At 41.8% G+C, this 24011-nt stretch overlaps 1 protein-coding gene across 3 annotated transcripts; it reads right to left on the bottom strand.

Moving 5' to 3' along the window:
- Nucleotides 1–682: 682 nt before the first annotated feature.
- LOC108434504 (endoplasmic reticulum aminopeptidase 1-like) lies at nucleotides 683–23345 on the bottom strand. 3 transcript variants are annotated; one of them, XM_017709683.2, is made up of 18 exons: nucleotides 23123–23345; nucleotides 21881–22395; nucleotides 21231–21369; nucleotides 20249–20383; nucleotides 14327–14447; nucleotides 13128–13282; nucleotides 12835–12948; nucleotides 12020–12151; nucleotides 11563–11694; nucleotides 10007–10161; nucleotides 9773–9852; nucleotides 8784–8967; nucleotides 8437–8593; nucleotides 6303–6487; nucleotides 5136–5297; nucleotides 4898–5038; nucleotides 4286–4367; nucleotides 683–1952 (listed from the first exon to the last, which is right to left on the bottom strand). In XM_017709683.2, exons 2-18 carry the CDS (start codon nucleotides 22369–22371, stop codon nucleotides 1761–1763), a joined length of 2757 nt encoding a protein of 918 aa, XP_017565172.2. In that variant the 5' UTR covers nucleotides 22372–22395; nucleotides 23123–23345; the 3' UTR covers nucleotides 683–1760. The 3 variants fall into 3 exon arrangements, 2 of the variants coding, with proteins under 2 accessions (XP_017565172.2, XP_017565171.2); XM_017709682.2 differs by having other exon boundaries at nucleotides 10007–10164; XR_005129255.1 differs by having other exon boundaries at nucleotides 1916–1952; nucleotides 4906–5038; nucleotides 10007–10164.
- Nucleotides 23346–24011: the final 666 nt, after the last annotated feature.

Raw genomic sequence — 24011 nt, forward strand, 5'->3', positions numbered from 1 at the left:
CTGGTTTAGTTTGTATTTAGATTAACTGCAACTGAGGGTGGATTACCATGTGTTGGAAGTGTTTACGCTCCTTGGATGTCCTGTCTTCCTATATTATCCCTCCCTGTATAATGTGTTGGAGGAGTACTGGGCTGGGCATTTCTTGCTGCCTGTTGAAGTGCCTGTGCAAATTAAAAGAGTATTTGTCTGTATGCACAAAGTTTTCCGCGTCTTCTTCTATGCTGACACTACATTAGTGTCAGAAGTGGGATGTGGCCACCGTGTTGGAAGAAGTCAAGCAGCGCATCAACAAACTAAAAAGGCGGACAGCGAAGAAGATATGGCCCAAAGAAAGGGTGTATGCATTTACAGATTTTAGTAGCAATCACTGACTTTTTTTATTTGTTTTGTTAGCCTACATGTCTCCACTCATTTGGGGAAGTGGCTGTGATTGTAATTGTGTTTAAAAACAGGCTATATCTGACAGGAATCTGCCAAGATGGAATATTTAAAGGGATTTTCTGTCTGACTGCGATGTGAGCCATTATTCACTGTGAGAGCAGACCTTCGTTCACTGCCAGCTTGAGTCGTAGTTTATTAGCACGGCAACAAACACTCAGCTTACATCGCGTGATATCACCTGGTATTCGATGTTGGTATCTGTTCATTTTTATGAGTAAGATATCCAAATATTTTACAAATATTAACCCATCCAAATGTTTTATTTAATATCTCAGCATAAAGATTCACATTCCAGAAGGTGCTTTTAAAACAGATAAATCATGAAAACTTTAAGAAAAATTAAACCCTCAACACACAAACAAGCAAAAAGCAGTAGTTGATGTTGGCGCGTCTTAGAGAAGTATGACAAAAAAATAAACAAAAAAATTAAATAATAAAAGATACCTAGAACTACCTTTTCTACAACACAGCATTACCCTGAACAATAATCGCCCTCAAATGAGGAACAGTACATATGGTGTACCACAAGAGACTTTTCTAGCCCACCCTCCTCCAGAAAGTGGATTTTAAAGGCCTTCATTTCACAGACAAGGTGAGAAAACCAAGGACAGCTGGTGAAATAACAACATTTACATTATTTTCCACTTATATCACAATGAAGTGTCTGAATTTTGCTTATTTTTCACTGGAGCTATGAGGCTAATGTAGCTAACAAGCAACAGAGGCTTATCTGTAATTAACCCTTTAGCATCATGTACAAACTGCATGTCTAAATAATTTTAAACTGGCCTCAAACTGTGTGTTGTTGTTCAGTAACCTCTAACAGTCTTCTACACACTGCTATCTATAAAAATGGACAAAAGTAGGTTAGCATAGCTACAAAGAGTAGCACAAGCCCCCTACCTTTGTCCAGCAATCTGTCATACAGTGTCATGACCCACCTACGCTAGTCTACTGTGTGAATGCACAATTAAGCGTTTAATATAATAACCTTGTGTGAGGGAGCTGTTAGAGGTGGACGTCTGGTTCCCATCACCACCACTGTAAACAATTTTTACTGTAAGTTCCTGTAGAACAGAGAATTTCACACCAAACCACTCTGGTTGATTTTGTTTACATCTTCAATTATGCAGCTATTGTGAAAGAAATAATGAAACAGCAGTGTGTCCTTCAAACCAATCACATAATTTAGCAAACTTCACCATTCAGCAGGTACTATTTCTCAAACAAATGGAGCACAGTGTTTGTAGCTTCTTGGTTCAGTCATTCGGTACAAGTTCTTGGCTCAGGTCAGGTCGGGTCTTGTACAGTCAAGGGTTTCATAGCTCAGAGTGTTGGCACTGGTCATCTAGCTGTGCTGGTTCTGGATGTTTCTTGTCCAGCCAGGCTTGGAGCAGAGGGAGGTTCTTGTCCATCCAGCGAATGTTCTGCTCCACGTTCTCCAGAGCCTGCTGGATGCAGCGCAGCTCAATGCCTGTCTCAGTAGTTAAGGAACCGAAAAATTCCCGAATCTGATGGACGGAAGAGAAACACATGCATTATGGCATGTAGCGTGTAGCACAGTGTGGCTAATATAATCATAATTACTAAAATCTTCAATATTAAAAATGCATGTTTCAGATATTTTGATTATGCAGCTCTGTTTCTTGATCTGATATCAGCAAATGATTGAGTTTTGAGCAACTCCTGTTTCAGTACACTAGGTGGCACTGTGCACCTTTTACCTGGAAATCGCAGAAGTCTGGCCATTCACTTGTAACAGAACAAAATAACACAAATTACAGTAAATATGTGTCTCAGTTGTACAACCCCATTTCCAAAAATGTTGGGACGCTGCAGAATGTAAATTAAAATAGAATGCAATGATGTGTAAATCATGTAAATCATATTTTTAAAGGAAAAGCTACAAAGACAACAAATCAAATGTTGAAACTGAGGAATTTTATTGTTTTTTGAAAAACTTTTGCCCATTATGAATTCAGTGCCAACATGTTCCAAAAAAGTTGGGACGGGGACCCGTTTACCGCTGTCTTTCATCAATTCTTTTAACACTCTGTAAGTGTTTGGGAACTGAGGAGACACTGCTGTAGTTTTGAAAGTGAAATCTTTTCCTGATCTGGTTTTTTACAGGATTTCAGCTGCTCATCAGTTTCGGGGGCTCATTTATTATTTTTCATTTCATAATGAACCAAACGTTCTCAGTGGGTGACAGGTCTGGACTACAGTCAGGCCAGTCCAGCGGCCGGACTCTTAATATGGAGAAATGCTGCTGTAATACATGCAGAATGTGGTTTAACATCTTACTGAAATAATCAAGGCCTTCCCTGAAAAAACCTCATCTGGACGGCAGCATATGTTGCCAAAACATGTATATATCGTTCAGCATTAATGGTGCCTTCACAGATGAGCATGTAACCCACATCATGTGCACTAATGCCCCCCTAAACCATCATGAATACTGGCTTTTGAACTGTGCACTGATAGCAAGCTGAGTGGTCTTTAGCCTGGAGGACACAGTATCCAGGATTTCCAAAAAGAATTTCAGTTGTTGATTCATTGGACCACAGGACACTTTTCCACTTCCCCTCAGTCTATTTTAAATGAGCCCAGGTCCAGAGAAGGTGGCAGCATTTCTGGATCCTGTTTATATCTGCTTTCTTCTTTGTGTTTTAGAGTTTTAACTTGCATTTGTGGATGCAGTGTCTGCTTTCACAGACAGTGGTTTTGAGAAGTGTTTCTGAGTGCATGCAGTGATTTCCACTACAGAATCATGTCTGGTTTTAATGCAGTGCTGCCTGAGGGCCCAAAGATCACAGCCAGCAAATACTGGTTTTTGGCTTTGACCCTTACACATACAGAGTTTTCTCCAGATTCTCTGAATCTTTTAATGTTATTATCATGTTACTGACCTGTTGCCAATCAACCACCAGATGATTTTTTTTCAGCATTACACAACATTACCAGCCATTTATTGCCCCTGTCCTAACTTTTTTGGAACGTGTTGTTGGCATCAAATTCAAAATGTGCAAATATTTTTCAAAAAGGATTAGTTTCTCGGTTTCAACATTTAATGTGTTGCCTTTATACTGTTTTCAATGAAATAGTGTTTAAATGGTTTGCACATCATTGCAATTTGTTTTTATTTACATTTTGCACAGCGTCCCAACTTTTTTGGAAATGGGGTTGTACATGAATGTCCGTTATAGGTGTGATTACAAGGGAAATCTTTGGAAACAACTTGGTTCACTGAGTTTATGACTTGTTACTGTTTGCCACTGCTGGTGCCCCCTCAGACCACCCAGACTACTGTCCTGCATACAAACACTACCTAGTTTTTAATCTCCTCAAACAGATTTTAAGCAATGCTTTTATTTTAGAAAATAAGCAAAATAAAAGACAAACATTACAATCAACTGAAAAAAAACTAGTCCTGATATAAAAATGAATAAAATTATTTATTAAAGTCATTTACAAAGTATAATTAAAAAAGGTATGAAGAAAAAAAAATCAGTAAATTGAACTGTGGGTGAAAACTCTGCTTAACCACTTGTGTGCCACCAGTAAAACGCTTCGCAAAATGCCAGGGGATCACCAGCTTTGCCATCAGTGGGCCAACAGTGATGCACTATTCTCTGCTATCAGGGATATGAGCAAATGAGGGCAGCATTAGGAGAATTAGCTAGATAGCTGTACTATAAGTGTTGAAATTTCTTCTCATTTTTGTTCTCTAGTAGACAGATAATTTCGGTACTTCTATATTACACTAAAAGTTCTTTTTTTTATCTAGCATAGGAAATACATACAACAGCAATCCACAATTGACACCAAACATTGTGATGCGCACCTCTTCCAGCATCTCTCTGGTGGAGTACTGACTGGTCACACCTGTTACCATGTGTGCAATGGAGTGAGAACCGAGGTCAAACCTGGAGACAAAGGTAATGTGGAGGGACATTAGCAGACTTTTCACATAATTCATAGCCTGTAAAAGCCCATGAGGACGTCACTGAAAAGAAATGGTTTCACGAAAATTCTAATTTAAGCATTTTTCTACTTTTCCTCAAAACAAGCAGCCTAGACATGTTTAGCGTCTGAAGTTTGTTTCTTTACATTAGACCTAATGTAGCCAACAAGTAATGCAAGCATATAGCACATCATTCAAACTGTGTGCCTAAATCATCACATACTTTCCTTAAACCATGTTCAGTCGTTCAAGTTGTAATACCAAATAGACCTACTTTAGTGGTTTCTGATACTATATACCAAGTATGTCAAACTAGAGAACTTCCAGGCCAAAGTGCTTCGGAGATTAGCATTTACCCTGATCTAACACTCTGAATTCAGTTCCTGGAGGTCTTGCTAATTAGTTGTAGAGCTGAATTTAATGAGGCAGTCTGCAGTGTTTTGTGCCACGACGGCTAGAGCCTGACACATGCGCTCTATAGCATCCACTCACTTCTTTACCAGCAAGCGCCAGTTGGCCCTCAGGAAGTCCCATGCGTGTTTATAGCCTTTAGGGTTGTTGCTGACTGACGTCACAACATACGGAAGATCCTGCATCTTCATCACCGAGCCCTCCAAGCTCTGCTCCATCATCCTACAGTGAGGAGAAAAGAGGAAGGTTGTACAGAGTTACGGGAATATGATGCTAACAAGACTATGGGACTTCTTACCAGCTTACTCAACTGTCTCACCATTTGAGTTTGTGAGTGAGCGGAGAGGAGGACAGGGCAGATTTGATTCGGCTCTTTAGTGACGTAGAAAGGGACTCGCGGTACTTCTTGAACAGGAAGTCCCAGCCCTCCTCAGTGCGAGCACCAACCGTGAACACTGCACGGCTGACGTCGTTAGGGAGACTGTGAAGGAAAAACAAACACAACATCATCATTCCAGACAGTGATGTTGAGCAAAATTGACCGTGGTTAATGACATATGAACTCTACTGCATCTGATTTTGAAAACTGATGTACGACATGGAAATGAGTGGAGATCAAAGAGTTGATAAATAATTCCGGCACCACTGTGAGTGGCAGCCTTTCCAGTAGCTCTTTGTTTTGTGTACTGTTTTTGCACTTTTTTCTTACTTTTTCTCTTTGCTAAATTTCTGTCTGCATCAATAAAGTATCTATCTATGCAATCAGCTTCAGCTTCAACCAGATTCAGTGCATGAAATCAAGTGCCGATCTAAACTGCAAAATTTTTTTTATGACTTTAAGTGACTTAAATGTGTACATATTCTCAGAAAATCCAGGTCCGAGTCCCAGTGAAAATCGTCAGAGTGACCATGGCAAGGAAAAACTCAACCCAAGCTTAAAAATCGATCCGAACCGATCCTCTTCTGTTCAACACCAGGTAGTAATAACAGTTACATTACATCGGCTTAAAAAGAGTAGATAAAGAAAATACTTAGTAATTATGTCAACGTGACATATTTCATTCATGTGGAGCCGAAGTACAGATCTGAATCAAGTAAATATAAAGCAACCATTTTGTTTCAATGTAACAGTACCTCCTTCACATCTCATTTACATAAAGCACAGCCTGATTCAATCAGATTTTTGGTAGGGAGCCAATAAATAGTCAGCATTCATCATGAGCCGATGCTTCTCAAATGCTTCTCTTCCTGCAGTGCATGCTGAGTACTGTATGGAGAGAATACTAATTGATGAAAAGAAATGGCGAATGTCAAACTGATGACGCTAAGGAATGCAATGCTGCGCTCAAGGCCATTATACCAAACTGCGATGTCCAAACTGTGGTGTGAACTGAACCATGACTTGTGTACCATTACAGCCCTAATTATAAACAAGCGTTAAAGAGTTAAAGGTATAAGGATCATATTGTAAAAGCTGATGTCTGACCTCATGTTGCCGTTAGACTCCTTCCACTTGTTGAAGAGCTGGGTGGCGGTGGAGACGCAGTGCGGGTGACCCCTCAAGCAGGCGAAGAGGAGCAGGTAGCTGCGCAGCATCCTCTCAGACACTGAACCATCGTCAGTCCATGCCTGCCCATCTATGAGCTCATGGAACAGGTGCATGATGTAGCCCTGAACAGAGTTGTTAAGAAAATAATAAACAGTCAATACTTTTAAACCCTCATTTACACTCACTGACCCCTTTGTTAGGAGCACTATACTAACACTGGCTAGAGCCTCCCTTTGTTCTCAAATCATTCTCAGTTCTTCATGGCATAGATTTCTCAAGATGTTGGAAACATTCTTTTGAGATTCTGGTCCAGGTTGCCATGTCTGCATCATGCAGTTCCTGCAGATTTTTTAGGTGCACTTTAATTCTGCAAATCTCCTCTTCTACTACATCCCAAAAGTGAAGAATACTGAACCCATTGTCATGTTCATAAAAGTTTGAGACTTTAGTTTTGTGCCATGGTGCATTATCATGCTGGAAACAGTCATTTGATGATGGTAAATTGTGGCCATGGAGGGATGTACAACAACACTCAAACAGGGTGTGTTCCAAAAAAACCTAGTGAGCTCTCTAAGTAGCCGCTGTCTACATAGGCAACTGCCTGAATTGGCAGCGTTCCAACTGCCATCTATTCTTATAAGACAGATAAATGAGATCCTCTAGTAAGGCAGCTATGATTCCCACCCACTGCATGCCACCGATGTTTACTTACAACGGAATAGACAGGAATTTTGATGCGCTGTGGTCAGACGACGAAATTTAAGACAAGTGCTACTTGCTGCTCTTGAACAGGCAAGATTTACATAGTTACAAAGTTTCTCTGAGGTAAACTTTCCTTTAAACACGGCCAGTAAAACTATTAATAATAATAATAATAATAATAATAGCGCTATCTCTTCATTAACGTTTGACAAAACCTCCTGCTAAGTTGTTAGCCAGCAAGTTTGTTAGCCAGCTGGCTACTGAATACAATATCCTGATGCTTCAAAATCCGTTGGCATGCTGGCTGGTGTTTTTTTTTTTTTTTTGGTGTTCTGAAAACTGGAAAATGCTCACTAACGAACACAAATAGCAAAAATTGACCATTTATGCAAATGTATGACAAGAAAACAAATAAAATACCACAGAAAATCAGAATAACTTACATTTAAAAATGACTTCACTATTTGCCGAATCGATTCCATCTACCACCTTCCAATGAAAGTTGCGCCAAGTTGCATCACGGAATTGCCTTAGCAGCTAAGGAAACATCCTGATGCTCTTTCGATATTCAGCCAAAATAAGGTACCTTAGTAGGCAGCATATTTGAGGTATCTAAGAACTGGGACAGCCTACTTGTCAGGATTGTGCATATTGTGAGGTAAAATGCTGTCAGTGTGGAGAGCTCACTAGGTTTTGAGACACATCCATAAGCTGTGGCATTCAAGCAATGATTGATTGGTAATAAAAGACCCAAAGTGTACCAAGACAGCATTCCCCACACCATTACACCACCTCCATCAGCCTGGATTGTTGACACAAGGCTGTTGGTGCCAAATTCTGACACTACTTCAGCAGAAATTCAGATTAATCTAACCAGGCTACGTTTCTCCAATCTTCAACTGTCCAGTTTTGGTGAGTTTGTGCCCACCACAGCCTTAGCTTTTTGTTTTTTGCTGACAGAAGTGGAACCTGACGTGGTCTTCTCCTGTTGTAGCCCATACACCTCAAGGTTTGAGGTGTTGTGCATTCTGAAATGCTCACCAAAATTGTATGGAGTAGTTATCTGAGTTACTGTAGCCTTTCTGTCAAGTCAATCCAGTCTGTCCATTCACCATTTTTCCTCTTCTATCATCAACAAGTTGTTTCCGTCCACAGAAATGCCACCTACTGTATGTTTGTCCTTTTTCTGAGTAAACTCTAGAGACTGTTGTGCATGAAAATCCCAGGAGTTGTGCAGTTAAAGAAATACTCAAACCTGCTTAATTATTTCAATGAGCTGCGACTAGAAAATAATATCAATAAATACTAATAGTAATTAATGAAAGTAGGAAATGAATTTTAATCTAAAACTATTCTTCCCATGTCTGACCTTCATCTGGTTCTCCAGCGCCTCCATGTCCCTTTTCTCTATCAGTTTGTAGAGCGGGACAAGTTCACTGAAGCCCTGCATCACAGGCATGATCTCAGTTTCATGGCACAGATACAGCGACAGGTCCAGAGCTTTGTCCAGTGGCAGCTTCCCCACACTGACCAACAAGAGCAAAGGGTATCTCAAAATATTTCATCTTGATACAGTTTATTAGATTAGACTAGACAAATCTTCACAAGTTTTATCAAGAGAAACCCAGAGAAATTAATTCAACCACAGGATCAGGAACACAGATTATATTTGCATCCAAGAACACCTGGCCAAGCAAAGCCCAGCAGATGGCTAACCTGACCAACTGGAAGACATTATTGACGAGGCTGGCCAGGTCGTTGCTGCTGAGGGCGGTGTGGTTGTGTTTGAGCAGAGTGATGAGGTCGTCCCAGCCCGACCCCTCATAGTGGATGATGTAATATCCGCTCATGCCCACGTTAAACTTCACCCAGTCCACTTCTTCAGGCAGGTACAGCACATCTGAGAGCAGCAAGACACATTTTTTATTAATAACCTAACATTTTGGCACCTTTATTTGAACAAAAAGTGATTACATTTAGTTGAAGTTGATTTTAAATTGTTTGATAGTTTTCCCAACTAAGAAGTATGGAAGCTTATGCTGCACTAAAGAGCACAGTGCCTAACATCGCACATTTGCCACAAACCATGTTGAGTTGTTGTTACAACCCCAATTCCAATGAAGTTGGGACATTGTGTAAAAAATAAATACAAACAAAATATGATTTGCAAATCATCAGAGATGCTGGCTTTTGAACTTTGCGCTGATAACAATCCGAACAGTCCTTTTCCTCTTTGGCCCGGAGGACACGACATCCATGATTTCCAAAAACACTTTGAAATGTGGACTCGTCAGACCACAGGACATTTTTCCACTTTCCGTCAGTCCATCTCAGATGAGCTCGGGCCCAGAGAAGCCGGCGGCGTTTCTGGGTGTTGTTGATATGTGTCTTTTGTTGCCCCTGTCCCAACTTCTTTGGAACGTGTTGCAGGCATCAAATTCAAAATGAGTGAATATTTGCAAAAAACAATAAAGTTTATCTGTTTGAACATTAAATATCTTGTCTTTGTAGTGTATTCAATTGAATATAGGTTGAAAATGATTTGCAAATCATTGTATTCTGTTTTTATTTATGTATTACACAAAAGTACATTAGCATAGCAGAGCTAAAATAAAGCCTCTACTTTTGTCCATTTTCTTTGCTGAACTATTTAGAAATGTTAAAATGTAGCGTTTGTGTTATTAAGCAGAAACTTCTGTACACACCTGTCTTAGTCTTTAGCAGAAAGCGATGGATGGCTGCTGAGTTACTGGTGATGTAGGTCAGCGGGATGTGCCAAAGAAACCTGTTTCCAAAACAAGATCAGTTACTACAGCACTATAACAAACAAACACACCCTGACTAAACAGAGACCTGTATCCAAGACTATGGCAGCATATTCCAGGCATTTTATTATACAAACTGTCCAGCAAAATATCCAGCAAATCTGCTATATTCACCCTGAGGTTTGGGAGGGGTCCTCACACTTCAGGTACCGCTCCTGACGTAGGCGCACTTGGTGACCTTTGACCTCCACTGTGACCAGGGGGAAGCCTTCTTGCAGTGTCCACGTCTCCATCATCGCCTTGACATCCAGCTTTTCCTCAGAGTGCTGCTTCTGGCAGAAGACATTAAATTTAATAAATTACTATGTCATTTTACGTAACAAAGACAATCATCTCCACAGGAGATACTGTGCATATGTGATTATCATATCTGATAAGATAGCAGTTTATAGAGCCTTGCTACAAAACCATAATGACTGAGCAATCCTACATGCAATATTTCACCACATGTTGCTTACAGTGGTGATCCAACATTCCCATCAGCTGACCTGCCAATAGGCAAATTTGCCAACACATGACAACGTGTCTTTGGCTTTGTTAGATCCAAAATCTGGGGCGTTATTAAAAGCAAAATGTTAACAATTGACTAAGAGATATGAATAATAACAAATGGTCCAACATTAATCTGTATGTTCTGTCAATTTTATGTCTAAGGAAAAGCAAAACAAAGGAAATGACAATTTGTGATACAGATGTTAACTACATTATCTACATTGTTAACTCCTTAAATGGACAGTGCTCACCGGTGGGCCCAAAGTTATATTACACAACTTCTATAACCTAAGAATAGCTCAGGCAGTTTTCACTGAAGTTAGTTACTGAATTTTAAGCTTTAGTATGTAATAAGCCTGGGATTATAAAGGGTTAAACAGATAAAGCAAAATTTCTGCGATGATCAGTTTGCCGAAAATGATAGTGTGTTAAATATAAAGCATTTTAGTACCATAGGTAGATCTGACAAAAGGCTTCCAGCTGCAAAAAATTGCTTTATTTAACTGCTTCTGCCTAATCTCATGTTACATTAGTGATGTGGTAGTTTGTAGATTGAGACTCTGATTATGTATCCTGAAGGTGTAGCTGTTATGAACTAAAACAGGGGTTTGACAGCCTATGGTTCAGTTCACAAAACACACAATGCAAAAGCGCAAATATTTATTTGTCTTGTAGCGTGTGCAGTTCCTTATTTGATTACAGAACATGCAGGCTTAGTCAAGCCATCTGTACAAACTGCCGACAGCACAGGCAAAACAACTGATCAGTTTTTTTTTTTTTTTACACATCTTTCATTAAACATACACTTAAAGTTATGTGCAATAAAAGAAAATCTGAGGTTCAAAGTTAAATATTTCTATTCAGAACCATGATATAAACAGCACCGTGGCCTAGAAACCATGCACAGAACCAGGTGAACCGTAATGACCCTCATGGTCCTGCTATAGCAGTTAGGACCAGTTGATACGACAGGGATTCCCAATGATTGTGTGGTGTATATGAAAACAGGCAAATGACACAAAATCAGGAATTCTGTCAAACCTGAGGGGGCTGAGGAACTACTGAACACTGCATGACATGACTAATAACATTAAGTGCAAATGTCAGGCTTGAAAATCCCTTTAAACTCGCCAAGCAAGTGTTAAAAGTGTAATAAATTAGACTAAACATGCACTTACAGTGATCAGACTTTCCCACAGGTGAGTGTTGACCGTGTTTTGGTAGCTGTATTGTTTTAGATACCTAACGATGCCAGATTTAAAGTGGTCTGGGGTCAGAAACTCCCTCAGCATGTGCAGAATACAAGCACCCTGAAAAATGACAAAATAGGTTGCAAGCTGTTTGTATTAGTGTACACCACTAAGTGGTGGATACAGACTACCATTATTTGTGGAAGTAAACACAGCGTTCACAAAATGGTATCAAAAGTAATGTACTGGTTTTACAATAGATATCAAAAATATTTTAACATTACCCAGCCCTAGCTACATTTGCCTCATAACTAAAGAAGCAAACTTCAGACACCAAACATGTTTTGGCTGATCAACCTCAATTTGGCTAAATTAGAAAACTGTGTAAATGTGATTTTTGGTTGAAGTATCACTTTAAAAGAACCATTTTCTTCTGCTGTTGTACCTTTTCATAAGAAACGCCATCAAACATTTCCTGGATCTGAGACGGGTTCTCCACAGGGGTGGACACAGGGTGGGAGGAGCTTAAAGAATCCACCTCCATCGCCACAAAGCACGTTCCCAAGAAATAGTTCTCCTGGAACGCGTGAACAAACAGATAGACAGACAAAAGAGGCTTTCATTCAAAAGCCATAGCATAAATCATCATTCAGTGTCTCTGTCTCTACGGCCAAACAAAATCTTTTGCAAGCTCCGACCTTATCTATGTTCTTCTAGTCACTGCTTAGCAACTGCTGCTATCCACCATTGCTTCAAGCCTTCAGTTTGTTGTCAGCAACCATCATGTTACTAGCATGTCCAACACAGAGGTCCTTGGCATTTTTATAAAATTTAATGTGTAAACAGCAACCCAATCAGCTCAGCTGACCTCAGAACAGCGACAATGCAATTATAGGTGGGAAAAAAAAAAAGCGACAATGATGTTCACTTTGTAATGTAATTCATTACATAATGATATAATGACCTCATCAGCTGTGTAATGAATTATATGTACATGTACAAGTTTTTGAGTTTCCTTCATAAATTACACAAATTACAAAGTTATTTACATAACACCAAGGTGTTACAGATTGAAAGTTTTGAAACTGCACTTTTGACAAAATTTCAATCTTTCAATGAGCCACAAGTGAGAACTAAGTAATATAGAATGAGATGCTTGTTCTTGTCATAGCCATCAATAACTGCAATTCAAATTCTAATGTTTATGGTCGAAGCAAACAGGTACTGTGGTTTAAAAAGAACAAATAAAAGATGCCTCACCACTTGCAGCTCAGGGTTGGTGAAGTTAACAGATACAAACTCCATGAAGTTGGCGAATCCCTCATTTAGCCAGAGATCATTCCACCACTCCATCGTCACCAGGTTTCCAAACCACTGACAATACCACACAGCCCTTTTTTAAAACATTTTATGGCACCAAACCGAAAGCTTCTTTGGTGATTCTTGAATGGTAGAGCGAACGTCACACTGAACATTCTCTCTACCAGTTAAGATGATCTTAACATTAAAATGCATTTGGGACACTGGGCCCTGGACAGGTTTATGGTTCTAACCTGGTGGGCGAGCTCATGTGCTATGACTGTGGTAATGTCCAGCTTGTCAGAGGCGGAGGACTTGTGGGGGTCGAACAGCAGGGCAGACTCTCTGTAAGTGGTCAGTCCCCAGTTCTCCATAGCACCAGACTGGAAGTCTGGGATTGCAACAAGATCTAGGAGAAAAAAGAGACAAACGGATCTGATGAATGAGAAAAGCAGGAGTTCTCATTCTGCACTGATGATAATAAGATCTTACACTTTTCTTATGGAGATATTACTTAGCTAAGACTGGACTGAGACAAGTCAGACACTAAAGAGCTAAGCTACATGTGTGACAACATGAGAAAATCTGAGTTTTATTTCTCAGGAGCCAAATTTGAGAAATAGGAGAAAATGGCTAAAGTCTCACTCTGGTTTCAAACTGGGCCACACTTCATTGGCCTTCAGAGCTTAAGAACAGTATAGAGAGCTTCATGGAATGGGTTTCCATGGCCGAGCAGATGCATTCAAGCCTTACATCACCAAGTACAAATCAAAGCGTTGAACGCAGTGGTGTAAAGCACTTGTGTTTTCTGGAGTGACGAATCACGCTTCTCCACCTGGCAATCTGATGGATGAGTCTGGGTTAGGCGGTTGCCAGGGGAGCAGTACTTGTCTGACTGCATTGAGCCAAGTGTAAAGTTTGGTGAAGGGGGGATTATGGTGTGGGGTTGTTTTTCAGGAGTTGGGCTTGGCCCCTTTGTTCCAGTGAAAGGAATTCTTAATGCTTCAGCAGACCAAGAGATTTTGGATAATTTCAAGTTCCCAACTTTGTGGGAACAGTTTGGGGATGGCCCCTTTCTATTCCAACATGACTGCACACCAGTGCACAAAGCAAGGTCCATAAAGACATGGATGAGCGAGTTTGATGTGGAAGAACTTGACTGACTGGCACCAGTCAAGTCCTGACCTTTGGGATGAATTAGAGCGGAGAGTGTGAGCCATATTAATAATCCATATTAAACCCTATGGATTAAGAATGGGATGTCACTGTAGTTCATAGGTGTGTGAAGGCAGACGAGCAAATACTTTTGGCAATATAGTGTATATACAACAGCATATACCCACAATTCTTATACCCACAATTCGTAGCTACAACAAAAACATAAGTAAAAGCTTGAATAAAATAATAACATAGCTGATAATAATACATCTGAGACAGCTCTACATATATTTACCTAGTTTAGGGAGAGGGTAGGGAACATCAAAATAATCATCATAGAAGTCCAGCAGCCTTACTGCAGCATCCAGTGCCAACTCCGCCTGGTCTATCTTCTCTGGTACGGTGTACACTGAGATCTGACCACAGCCACATCAAAACAGCAAATCAACAATACTGCTAAATATCCAGCACATATAGATGCTGATAAAAGTGCAGAACTGTAAGGACACTTTGCCTTTGTTTCAGGAACACCCACAAGGAGGCCTCAATTTCAAGCCTTCTAGATTATCAGTGGCGAGTTTCTAATGAAAGTATAAGTTGTTCCAAACCTTTGTTCAGTCTTTATCTAAAAATTGGTTGAGTCTTGCTTTCTCAGCACTGATTATGCCTTGTTCTGGGCTGAAGGATTCTGTAATGATGAAAATACTTCATAAAACAGGCTTGTTAATCTGACCCATAGTCAGTTCCTAAATTGAATTCAGCTTGGATAAATGGTTGCAGGACAAACTTTAGAATCTTTACATTTTATGGAGGATCTTTAAACTTTTAAAAGGTCTTCACACACATCTAATTTACAAAACTGGGCCCATATTATACAAACATTTTCACTCTGAAATCTTATCTGTTTAATCACCATGACACCTTCAGTTAGGACTGAATTTAGGCTAATATTATTACAATAATATTATTACAGTTCCCTTCCTGGATTGGGGCCTTGTTGTGGCGGAAGGGCTTGTGTGGTCTAGGGATCTTCAGAGCTAAGCCGTCGGGAGCAATATGCTCCTGGTAGGGTCTCCCAGGGCGAACAGGTCTGGAGCGAAGACCCAGACTAACACGATCCAAAAAACCCACCATGAAAAACAGGCACAGAACAATGTGTACCCTGCCTGGGTAGGGTCACTGGGACCTACCCCTGGAGCCAGGCCTGGGGGTAGTGTCTTCCGGCGAGCGCCTGGTGGCCGGGCAGCCCATGTAACCTGGCCAGGCTCAGCCCGAAGAGGCAATGTGGGGGGACCATATGGGCCCACCACCTGCAAGGTCCAGCATGGGGGAGTTGTGCAGTGCTGCACAGGCAGGGGGGCCCTTGGCGGCCTAGGCCCTTGTGGCAGAAACTGGATCTTGGCATGTGGAACATAACCTCACTGGGGGGGAAGGAGCCGGAGCTTCTGTGGGAGGTTGAGAGGTACCAACTAGATATAGTTGGGCTCACCTCCACCCACAGTGTCGGCTCTGGAACCAAACTCCTTGATAGGGGTTGGTCCCTCTGCTACTAAGGGGTTGCACAGGGTGAGAGGCGCTGGGCGGGTATGGGGATACTCACGAGTCCCCGGGTGGCGGCCATGCAGTAGGAGTTAATCCGGGTGGACGAGAGGGTTGCCTCAATGCGAATTAAAATTGCAGAGAGGAAAAATCTGACTGTAGTGTGTGCTTATGCACTACACAACATGTCAGAGTATTCAGCCTTCTTGGAGCAAGTAGGCAGGGTTCTGGAAAGGGTCCTGCCTACAAACTCCATAGTCTTACTGGGAGACTTCAATGCTCATGTTGGCAATGACTGGGAGACCTGGAGAGGCGTGATTGGGAAGAACGGCCTGCCCGATCTAAACCCGAATGGTGAATTGTTATTGGACTATATGTTGGGACCATATGTTCTGCACACTCGGGTAGAGAGAGGTGCTGAGCTGTCAACTGATCACCATCTGGTGGTGAGATGGATCATATGGCAAGGAAAACTGATGGTCAGACCCGGTAGGCCCAAGCGAATAGTGAGGGTGTGCTGGGAATGACTGTCAGAGGCCCCTGATCAGAATGATTTCAACTCCCACCTCCAGGAGAGTTTTTCTCATGTCCTGGGGGCGGTAGGGGACATGTAGTCTGAATGGACCCTGTTCAAAACCTCCACTGTGGAAGCTGCTAGCCATAGCTGTGGCCAAAAGCTTGTGGGTGCCTGTGGGGGCGGTAAACCCAGAACCCCCTGGTGGACAACGTAGGTGAGGGGGGCCGTCAAGCTGAAGAAATAGGCCTTTAGGGACTGGATGGCCTGAAGGACTCCCGACTCAGCAGAGAGGTACAGAGAGGCAAAAAAAGTGACAGCCGCAACGGTGGCAAAAGCAAAATCCATGGCGTGGGAGGAATTTGGTGAAGCCATGGAAAAAGACTTTCGGTCAGCTTCAAGGAGGTTCTGAACAACTGTCCGGCGACTCAGGAGTGGTCGGGGTGACTGCGCCCAAGCTGTATTTGGCAAGGGTGGAGAAACTCTGACTTCAAATGAGGATATTGTCAGTCAGTGGAAAGAGCACTTTGAAGAACTCCTTAATCCGGGAGATATGCCTCCCTCTCAGGAGTCAGGGCCGGAGGCCTCTGGCATGTCAAGCTCCATTTCCCTGGTGGAGGTCACTGAGGTAGTTGGAAAGCTCTTCAGTGGCAAGGCACCGGGGGTGGATGAGATTTGTCCAGAGATGCTTAAGGCTCTGGATATTGTGGGGCTGTCGTGGCTGAGGTGCCTCTGCAATATTGCATGGACCTCAGGAACAGTACCCTTAGACTGGCAGAGCGGGGTGATGGTCCCCATTTTTAAAAAAGGGGACCGGAGGGTGTGTACCAACTATAGGGGTATCACACTGCTCAGCCTCCCTGGGAAAGTCTATGCTAAGGTGCTGGAAAGGAGACTCCGACCGATAGTTGAACCTCAGATTGAGGAGGAACAATGCGGATTCCGTCCTGGCTGTGGAACAATGGACCAGCTTTTCACCCTCTCGCGGATTGTTGAGGGGGCATGGGTGTTTGCCAACCCAGTCTATATGTGATTTGTGGATTTGGAGAAGGCTTACGACCAGGTTCCCTGAGATATCTTGTGGGAAGTCCTCCGGCAGTATAGGGTACTGTGGCTACTACTCCAGGCCATTTGATCTCTATACTCCCAGAGTAAGAGCTGTGTTCGTATACTCAGCATTAAGTCGGACCCTTTCAGTGTTACCGTCGGACTCCAACAGGGTTGTGCCCTGTCTCCACTCCTGTTCGTGATATTCATGGACAGGGTGTCAAGGTGTAGCCAAGGTCAGGAGGGCATTGTGTGTGGAGGCTGGAGGGTCATCACACATAAACTCTCAGAAAAGCTCCTCACCCTCGGACTGACACCTGCCCTCTGTAACTGGGTGCTGAACTTTCTATCAGATAGACCCCAGTAAGTCAGAGTCGGCAGCCACACATCCAGCACAAGAACAGTGAGCACAGAGTGCTGTGTGCTGAGCCCCCTTCTGTACACACTCTTCACATATGACTGCGTGGCCTCCCAGAACAACACCAGCATCATCAAGTTTGCTGATGATACAGCCGTTGGACTGATCACTGGTGGGGATGAGTCAGCATACAGGAAGGAGGTGGCTGAGCTGGTGGCATGGTATGATAACAACAATCTTTCCTTGAATGCAGACAAAACCAAGGAAATGATCCAAGGAGGAAGCGGGAGCTACACACACCCCTGTATGTTGGTGAGACAGAGTTGGGGAGGGTGAAAACCTTCAAATTCCTCGGCATCCACATCAGTGAGGATCTCACCTGGTCTCACAATACACACCTCATCATCAGCAAGTCCCAGCAGTGACTGTTCTACAGGAATACGATCAAGAGTGTTCTTACCAGCTCCATCACAGTCTGGTATGGAAACTGCACTGCTCAGGACAGGAAGGCTCTCCAGCGTGTGATCAAAACTGCACAGTCCATCTCAGGAGCAGCCTTCCCCTCACTACAGGACATTTATCACACCAGGGTCATCAGAAGGGCACAAAACATCATCAGGGACAGTGCACACCCCCAGCACAGACTCTTCACACTCCTACCTTCAGGCAGACATTACAGGAGTGTGAAGTCCAGGACAACTAGACTGACCAAAAGTTCCTATTCATAAGCCATCAGGCTGGTGAATACCTCACTTACTACCACTTTCCCCTTCCTATTCTGAACTGATTTAACCTTGCACTCAACAACTACACCTTACCTACACTGTACTGCTGCTGTTAGAACAATACTGTTTACATCTATTACTGCACAGAACAACATTGTTTACTGTTTACATCTATTACCTGCACAGAACAACATTGTTTACTGTTTACATCTGTTCTTTGATGTACTTTATGAACAGCTGCTCTACATATTTGCACATACGCATGTGTTCATTGTACAGTGCAACTGCCTGTTCTGCTGTGCACATGACAATAAAACTCTTGAATCTTGAATCTTGAAGTTGGCCTGGGAGTGGCTTGGGGTCCCTGGGAATGAGCTGGAGGAAGTTGCAGGGGACAGGGTCATCTGCAATTCTCTGCTCTCCCAACTTCTACCACGACCCTATCTGGATTAAGCGGTCAACGATGATGATGATTACAGTTCTGAAGTTCATTATTTTAATCCAAATAAGAAAACAGTATTATAGAAACATTCTAACTAGAAAACATATATTAAATACTGTCCTAACTTTAGGACAAACCCAGTGGTGTCTCAACTTGTTTTAACTGTGCATTTCTATTGATTTTAGGTGACAGCTGTAGGCAGTATAGTACAATTTTTGCATAATAATTTTTCTATTTTTGCATAATAATTTTCCTTTGTCTAAATTACAAAACGGTGGTTTCAATGATGAGATGTTTTTGTTTTTGGACTGCGTTGCAAAAATCCCAGACACTGGGATTGGGGCAGAAATGTGGACTGTTCTTTGCCATCACTCCAAACCACTTTTGGTATCTTTATTTTTAAGAATGTATGATTATACACCAATCAGGCATAACATTATGACCATCTCTTTGTTTCTACACTCACTGTCCACTTTACCAGCTCCATTTACTATATAGGAGCAATTTGTAGTTCTACAGTTGCAGACTGTAGTCCATCTGTTTCTCTGATACTTTGTTAGCCCCTTTTAACCCTGTTCTTCAGTGGTCAGGACCCACATGGACCCTCACAGAGCAGGTACTATTTGGGTAGTGTATCACTCTCAGCACTGCAGTAACACAGACGTTACTGCTGCACAGTTTGTGTTGGTCATCCTCCAGTCCTTCATCAGTGGTCACAGGATGCTGCCAGTCTGTAATTGTAGAACTACAAAGTGCTCCTATATAGTAAGTGGAGCTGATAAAATGGACAATGAGCATAGAAACTGTCATGGAAATGTATTTAATAGTGTTGAAATATGCCTTTTGAGCTATTATGCTTAAGGATGATTCTAAATGTCACAGTGGCCGAGAGGTAGCGGGATTGTTTTGTGTCTCAGGAGATAAGTGGAAGTGACCTCGCTATGAGAACAGAAGCAGAGTGTGAAGATAGAGGCAGCAAGGCAGTGGCGCCTAGCCATAAGGCTACGGGTCGAATCTGGATGTTTTGCTTGGCTGCTCGCTGTAAACAGTTCGTATAAGATAAACATGTAAGAGAATGGTGTACAATTGAGAATAATGCTGACTAATGCTTACTGCCATGAAAGGAACGTAAGGGCGGGGGAATGACAGAAGGGTATAAGAAGCACAACACACAGCTAGGAAAGATGTAGGAAAGGGAGAGAGAATCCATTTTTTGTCATGTTCGCTTTTTAATAAACCTGTTACTCACTTTGATAAAGACTCAGAGGCTCAAATTCATTTTTTGTCACGATTTCCACCACAAAACAAATTCTAAAAATTCTGAAGTTTTTTAGGGTAGGACACTGAAAGGATTCATCTGTGTTAGCAAAATCAAACTGTGGAATGCACTAGTCATCAACCCTCCTCCTGAAGACCTACCGACCTGCAGGTTTCACCTCCAAATCTACCACATCTCCTTCAGCTAATCAAGGATTTCTAATTGCTTGAAGGCAGAGATTAGATGGTTGATGTGGGGTTTATTAGGGTTGGAGGGTTGGTGACCACTGCTATAGCGTTTCTGAAACGGAGAGATTTGCTGAAGCAGTTCAGACCTTGACCCCATGCTCGGTGTTCTTGCTGATGGAAAGGAAGTCACACACGATGAAGGCAACCAGGTATGTGCTCATCTTCACAGTGACGTCAAACTGGTCCTCAACTAGGCTGTCAGGAAGTGCCAGCGTCCTCAGCTGAGAGAAAATAAAACCTTACAGATACAGAGCAGGATTCAAACCCATCTCTCATTATATTATATATCTTATTACAAAGCTTCATGCACTATAAAGCTAATATTTCCTATTAAAGGAACCTTCTGAAGATGTATCAAAAGGTGAATAAGTTTTGAAAACCTTCAACTGCTTGGGATTTTTGGGGTGGGCTGTTTGAAGTGTGTTCGCTATCTTTATAACATTAACATTAACTCCAACTCCTTTCTAAGTTCACCAGCTAGCAAAAAAAAAACAAAACAATAAACAAAAACAAAACATATCGCTGGTGTCGGAAGAAAACCTTGTATCTCCAAAATGGTAACTTTACAGGAGAAGGAAAAAAACATACTTCACTTTTAATGTAAGTCAACAGACGTCATTTTGGGCCATTTCTGTTGGTCCGTTCATCATGAAATTTACATACAATGTAAAGGACAACAGGCATTTTCCAATTATGCCAAAAACTGAAAAATGTAAAAAAATCTGACGTTATATACACAAAAGCAGCACCAGTGAGCTTCCTGTACAGCTGTCAAAAATCCACCCTGAAGCTGTTTTTCAAAACTTTTCAAAACTTCCTCCCAACTTCAAAGTACATTATCAGAAGAGAGTTTTCCTAGTGTGGCTGGAGCGTCATATAGTCTAACTGCATCAGCTAATACTAAACCCTTAAACAAGGAATTGTGGGTGGTTCCAGATTTCAATTGCTCACTGTTGAATTTACATACTTTATATATTAGTTTCATTATAGATACTGAATATAATATAGCAATTATACTAATTTTCCATCATGACAGTAGCAGGTGGTAATGATGTTCATGAGTCGTACCTTTGGCATGTTGGAAATGGAGATGTGTCTGCTCTCTCGGCGGATGCGGATGGAGAAGTTAGCTTTGAAGGTTGGCTCATCGAAACAGGGGAAAGCAGCACGAGCGCTGGTCGGCTCAAACTGGGTGGTGGCCAGAATCCTACAAACACGAGCATCAGTGTAATAAAAATGTGTAATTATTGTGGTCGGAGAACACGGCCCAGTTTCAGTTCCTTTTAAACATGTACTCATCCACTTCAACTTACTACTTGGATGGATGTTATAACTATGCTACAAAAAAAGGCCACTCGTGGCAGAAAAGGAGTGGACAGCATGGAACAGACTAGCCAATTAGCAGACAAAGGTGATGAAGTTGTATGTAATTACAGCAGTTACACACACCTTTGCTTTTGGGTTTGAAAAGAGAAAATCATTATAAATACCTTTTAGGAAACCAAGACATATCAAACCTATTATGTAATACATGATTAGACCTCTGTAGAACCAAAATATTGTTAACACAGAAAACAGTGAAAACCGCAGCATCAAAAATCTCCCCAAAAAACTGAGAATGTATGTATCATTAATTCCTAGAAAGCACTCTATATTAGGATCCATACCCACTCACTCATTCTTTTGATAGGGCCATGTTGGTGTGTAAGGCTCCTTACCTCTCTTCCCCTTCCCTGGTCCGGTATGTGCTTCTGTAAAACCCGTTGAAGCTGTCAGAGAGTTTGGCTACAAACTCCAGCTCGATAAAGTAAATGCCACCTTTCTTCAGCACTGTGCTATCGCTGACAAGAGCGATTTGCTGGTAGGCCGGATACTCCAGCACTTTCACAATCTGACCTTCACCTTCAGCTGAAGCCAGCAGTGCTGCCTTGGTAATGTTAAGATCTTTGCTGTGGAGTACAATGGTGTTGGTTTCCTCATGGGCCTCCACTTGGATCTTCACACTTCCAGCAAAGTCTAAGCTAGTGAGATTGGGGTGGATGAGGAGGTCGTAATGAAGGGGCGAGGCAGCCTGTGGAAGCCTCATCTTGTTCCATGGGAATGGCTGTCCATTGGTTGCTTGTGGAAACAAAGGCCCATCTTCTCTGCTGGCATGTGGAACTCCAGCTAAAGCTGTTGTAACCCACACAAGGAGAGCCAAGAGGCACATGGTCTACAGGGAGACTGTGAGGAACTGCTGAGACCAGAAAGAAACACAAACAAAGACGAAAATTAGTGGTGCACAATGTATGGAAAACTTTCGATACATTGAATTCCTTATTTAAGTAGGCTAATGCTACATTAACATTATATGCTGTCAAATTTTTGTACTAATCTCCAATTTCAGATGGGTAGACATGCTTTCTTTAGCATTAGCATTAGCATACAGGATGACTATTTGCCAACCTCTACTTACTCTTAGAATCAAACAGGCTATTTTTATTACTGCACATGTAATGTACATGTAAATGAGCTTGGTTTTGACTGGCTGACCTGAACAGTGCCTAGTTCAGAAAGAAGTCCAGGCTGAAACACTTCTTCAGCATAAATGGGCGGGGCTAATTTGCTATAGATTGAGCAGGCAGGTATATAAAATAAAGCAATAAAGGTGTCGCTTTTCATGACATCACAAAACAATTATTCAGTGTGTAGCTGAGTTTTCATATATGGACTGGGGCTGAATGGTATTGAAACATTTAAACAGTGTATACATGCAATGCTTTTTTCAAAGTGACTAAAATTTGGATGTGCCATATGGAAGAGCTGCCTGACTGAACTCAACAGCCACAATGACAGCAAAGCTGCCTACATTTCACACATGAAGGGCTTTTTGCGGACATAATCTCAGACCAGCTGCTCTACCTGTTCAATTATAGACCATAACTAGAGAAATATGGTAAAAATGAATCGATATCACTCACTGCAGTTCGTCTGGGAGCTGGAGGTGAAGTGAGAGCTGACGGTCCAAAACCGCAAACAGCGCTGAGCTTTTACATCATAGGAGGACAAAACATTCAAAACTATAAATGAATATTAAATTATCTGCAGCACTTCATTCTAGGTTAAGTCATTTTTTACTAAAGAAATGTGAAAATATTACAGCAGAATCGCGCTGTGCGTTTAAAAATAAGCGTAAGAAGCAATGGCGGCATGTTGGCTTTCAAAATAAAAGTCTCAAACTGACTAAATTACTTTCTGACAGTTCAGGGATTTAGATGTAAAGTAATTCGCGTTATGGTTATACTTTGGGAGTTTAGATGGAAGTTTTACTTCACTTTTCTGAACACTCAATCCTGTATTTGGCCATAAAAAATCTAGATAATGTCAATAATGTAGCATAGGTGTAGAGCAGGCATGTTAAACTGGGGACCTTCTGGGCCAAAGTGATGCGGAGATTAGCGTTTAACCTGCGGAAGATGCAGAAAACATTGGGCATACGGGCAAATGCTCTTTTAAATAACAGGTATTTCAACATGCCGCAAGAAATGCCCAGCCCAGCATGAAATACAGAGAGGGGGGTAACATGGAAGGACATGACATCCGTGGGAATAGACACTGTAGCCCAGCCTCAGTTACATTTCATTTCATTTACGGCATTTTGCTGACGCTCTTATCCAGAGCAACTTACAACTTGATCATTTTACACAGGGGGGGCCAAGGTGGTGTTAGGAGTCTTGCCCAAGGACCCTTATTGGTGTAGTGTAGGGTGTTTACCCAAGTGGGGATTGAACCCCAGTCTACAGTGTAGAAGGCAAAGGTGTTAGCCACTACACTAACCAACCACCTACCAACCACACATTTACTCTAATT

This window comes from Pygocentrus nattereri, chromosome 20, assembly GCF_015220715.1.
Source record: "Pygocentrus nattereri isolate fPygNat1 chromosome 20, fPygNat1.pri, whole genome shotgun sequence".
Classification (NCBI taxonomy): domain Eukaryota; kingdom Metazoa; phylum Chordata; class Actinopteri; order Characiformes; family Serrasalmidae; genus Pygocentrus; species Pygocentrus nattereri.

What these genes read in the sequence shown, in the direction of transcription:
- LOC108434504 (XM_017709682.2), bottom strand. Translation starts at nt 22,371, where the DNA reads ATGTGCCTCTTGGCTCTCCTTGTGTGGGTTACAACAGCTTTAGCTGGA. An exon ending in TCTGCTAAAGACTAAGACAG is followed by an intron (nt 8,968 to 9,772) that starts GTGTGTACAGAA and finishes TGCTGCTCTCAG; the next exon opens with ATGTGCTGTACCTGCCTGAA. An exon ending in CCAGAGAGATGCTGGAAGAG is followed by an intron (nt 1,953 to 4,285) that starts GTGCGCATCACA and finishes TCCGTCCATCAG; the next exon opens with ATTCGGGAATTTTTCGGTTC.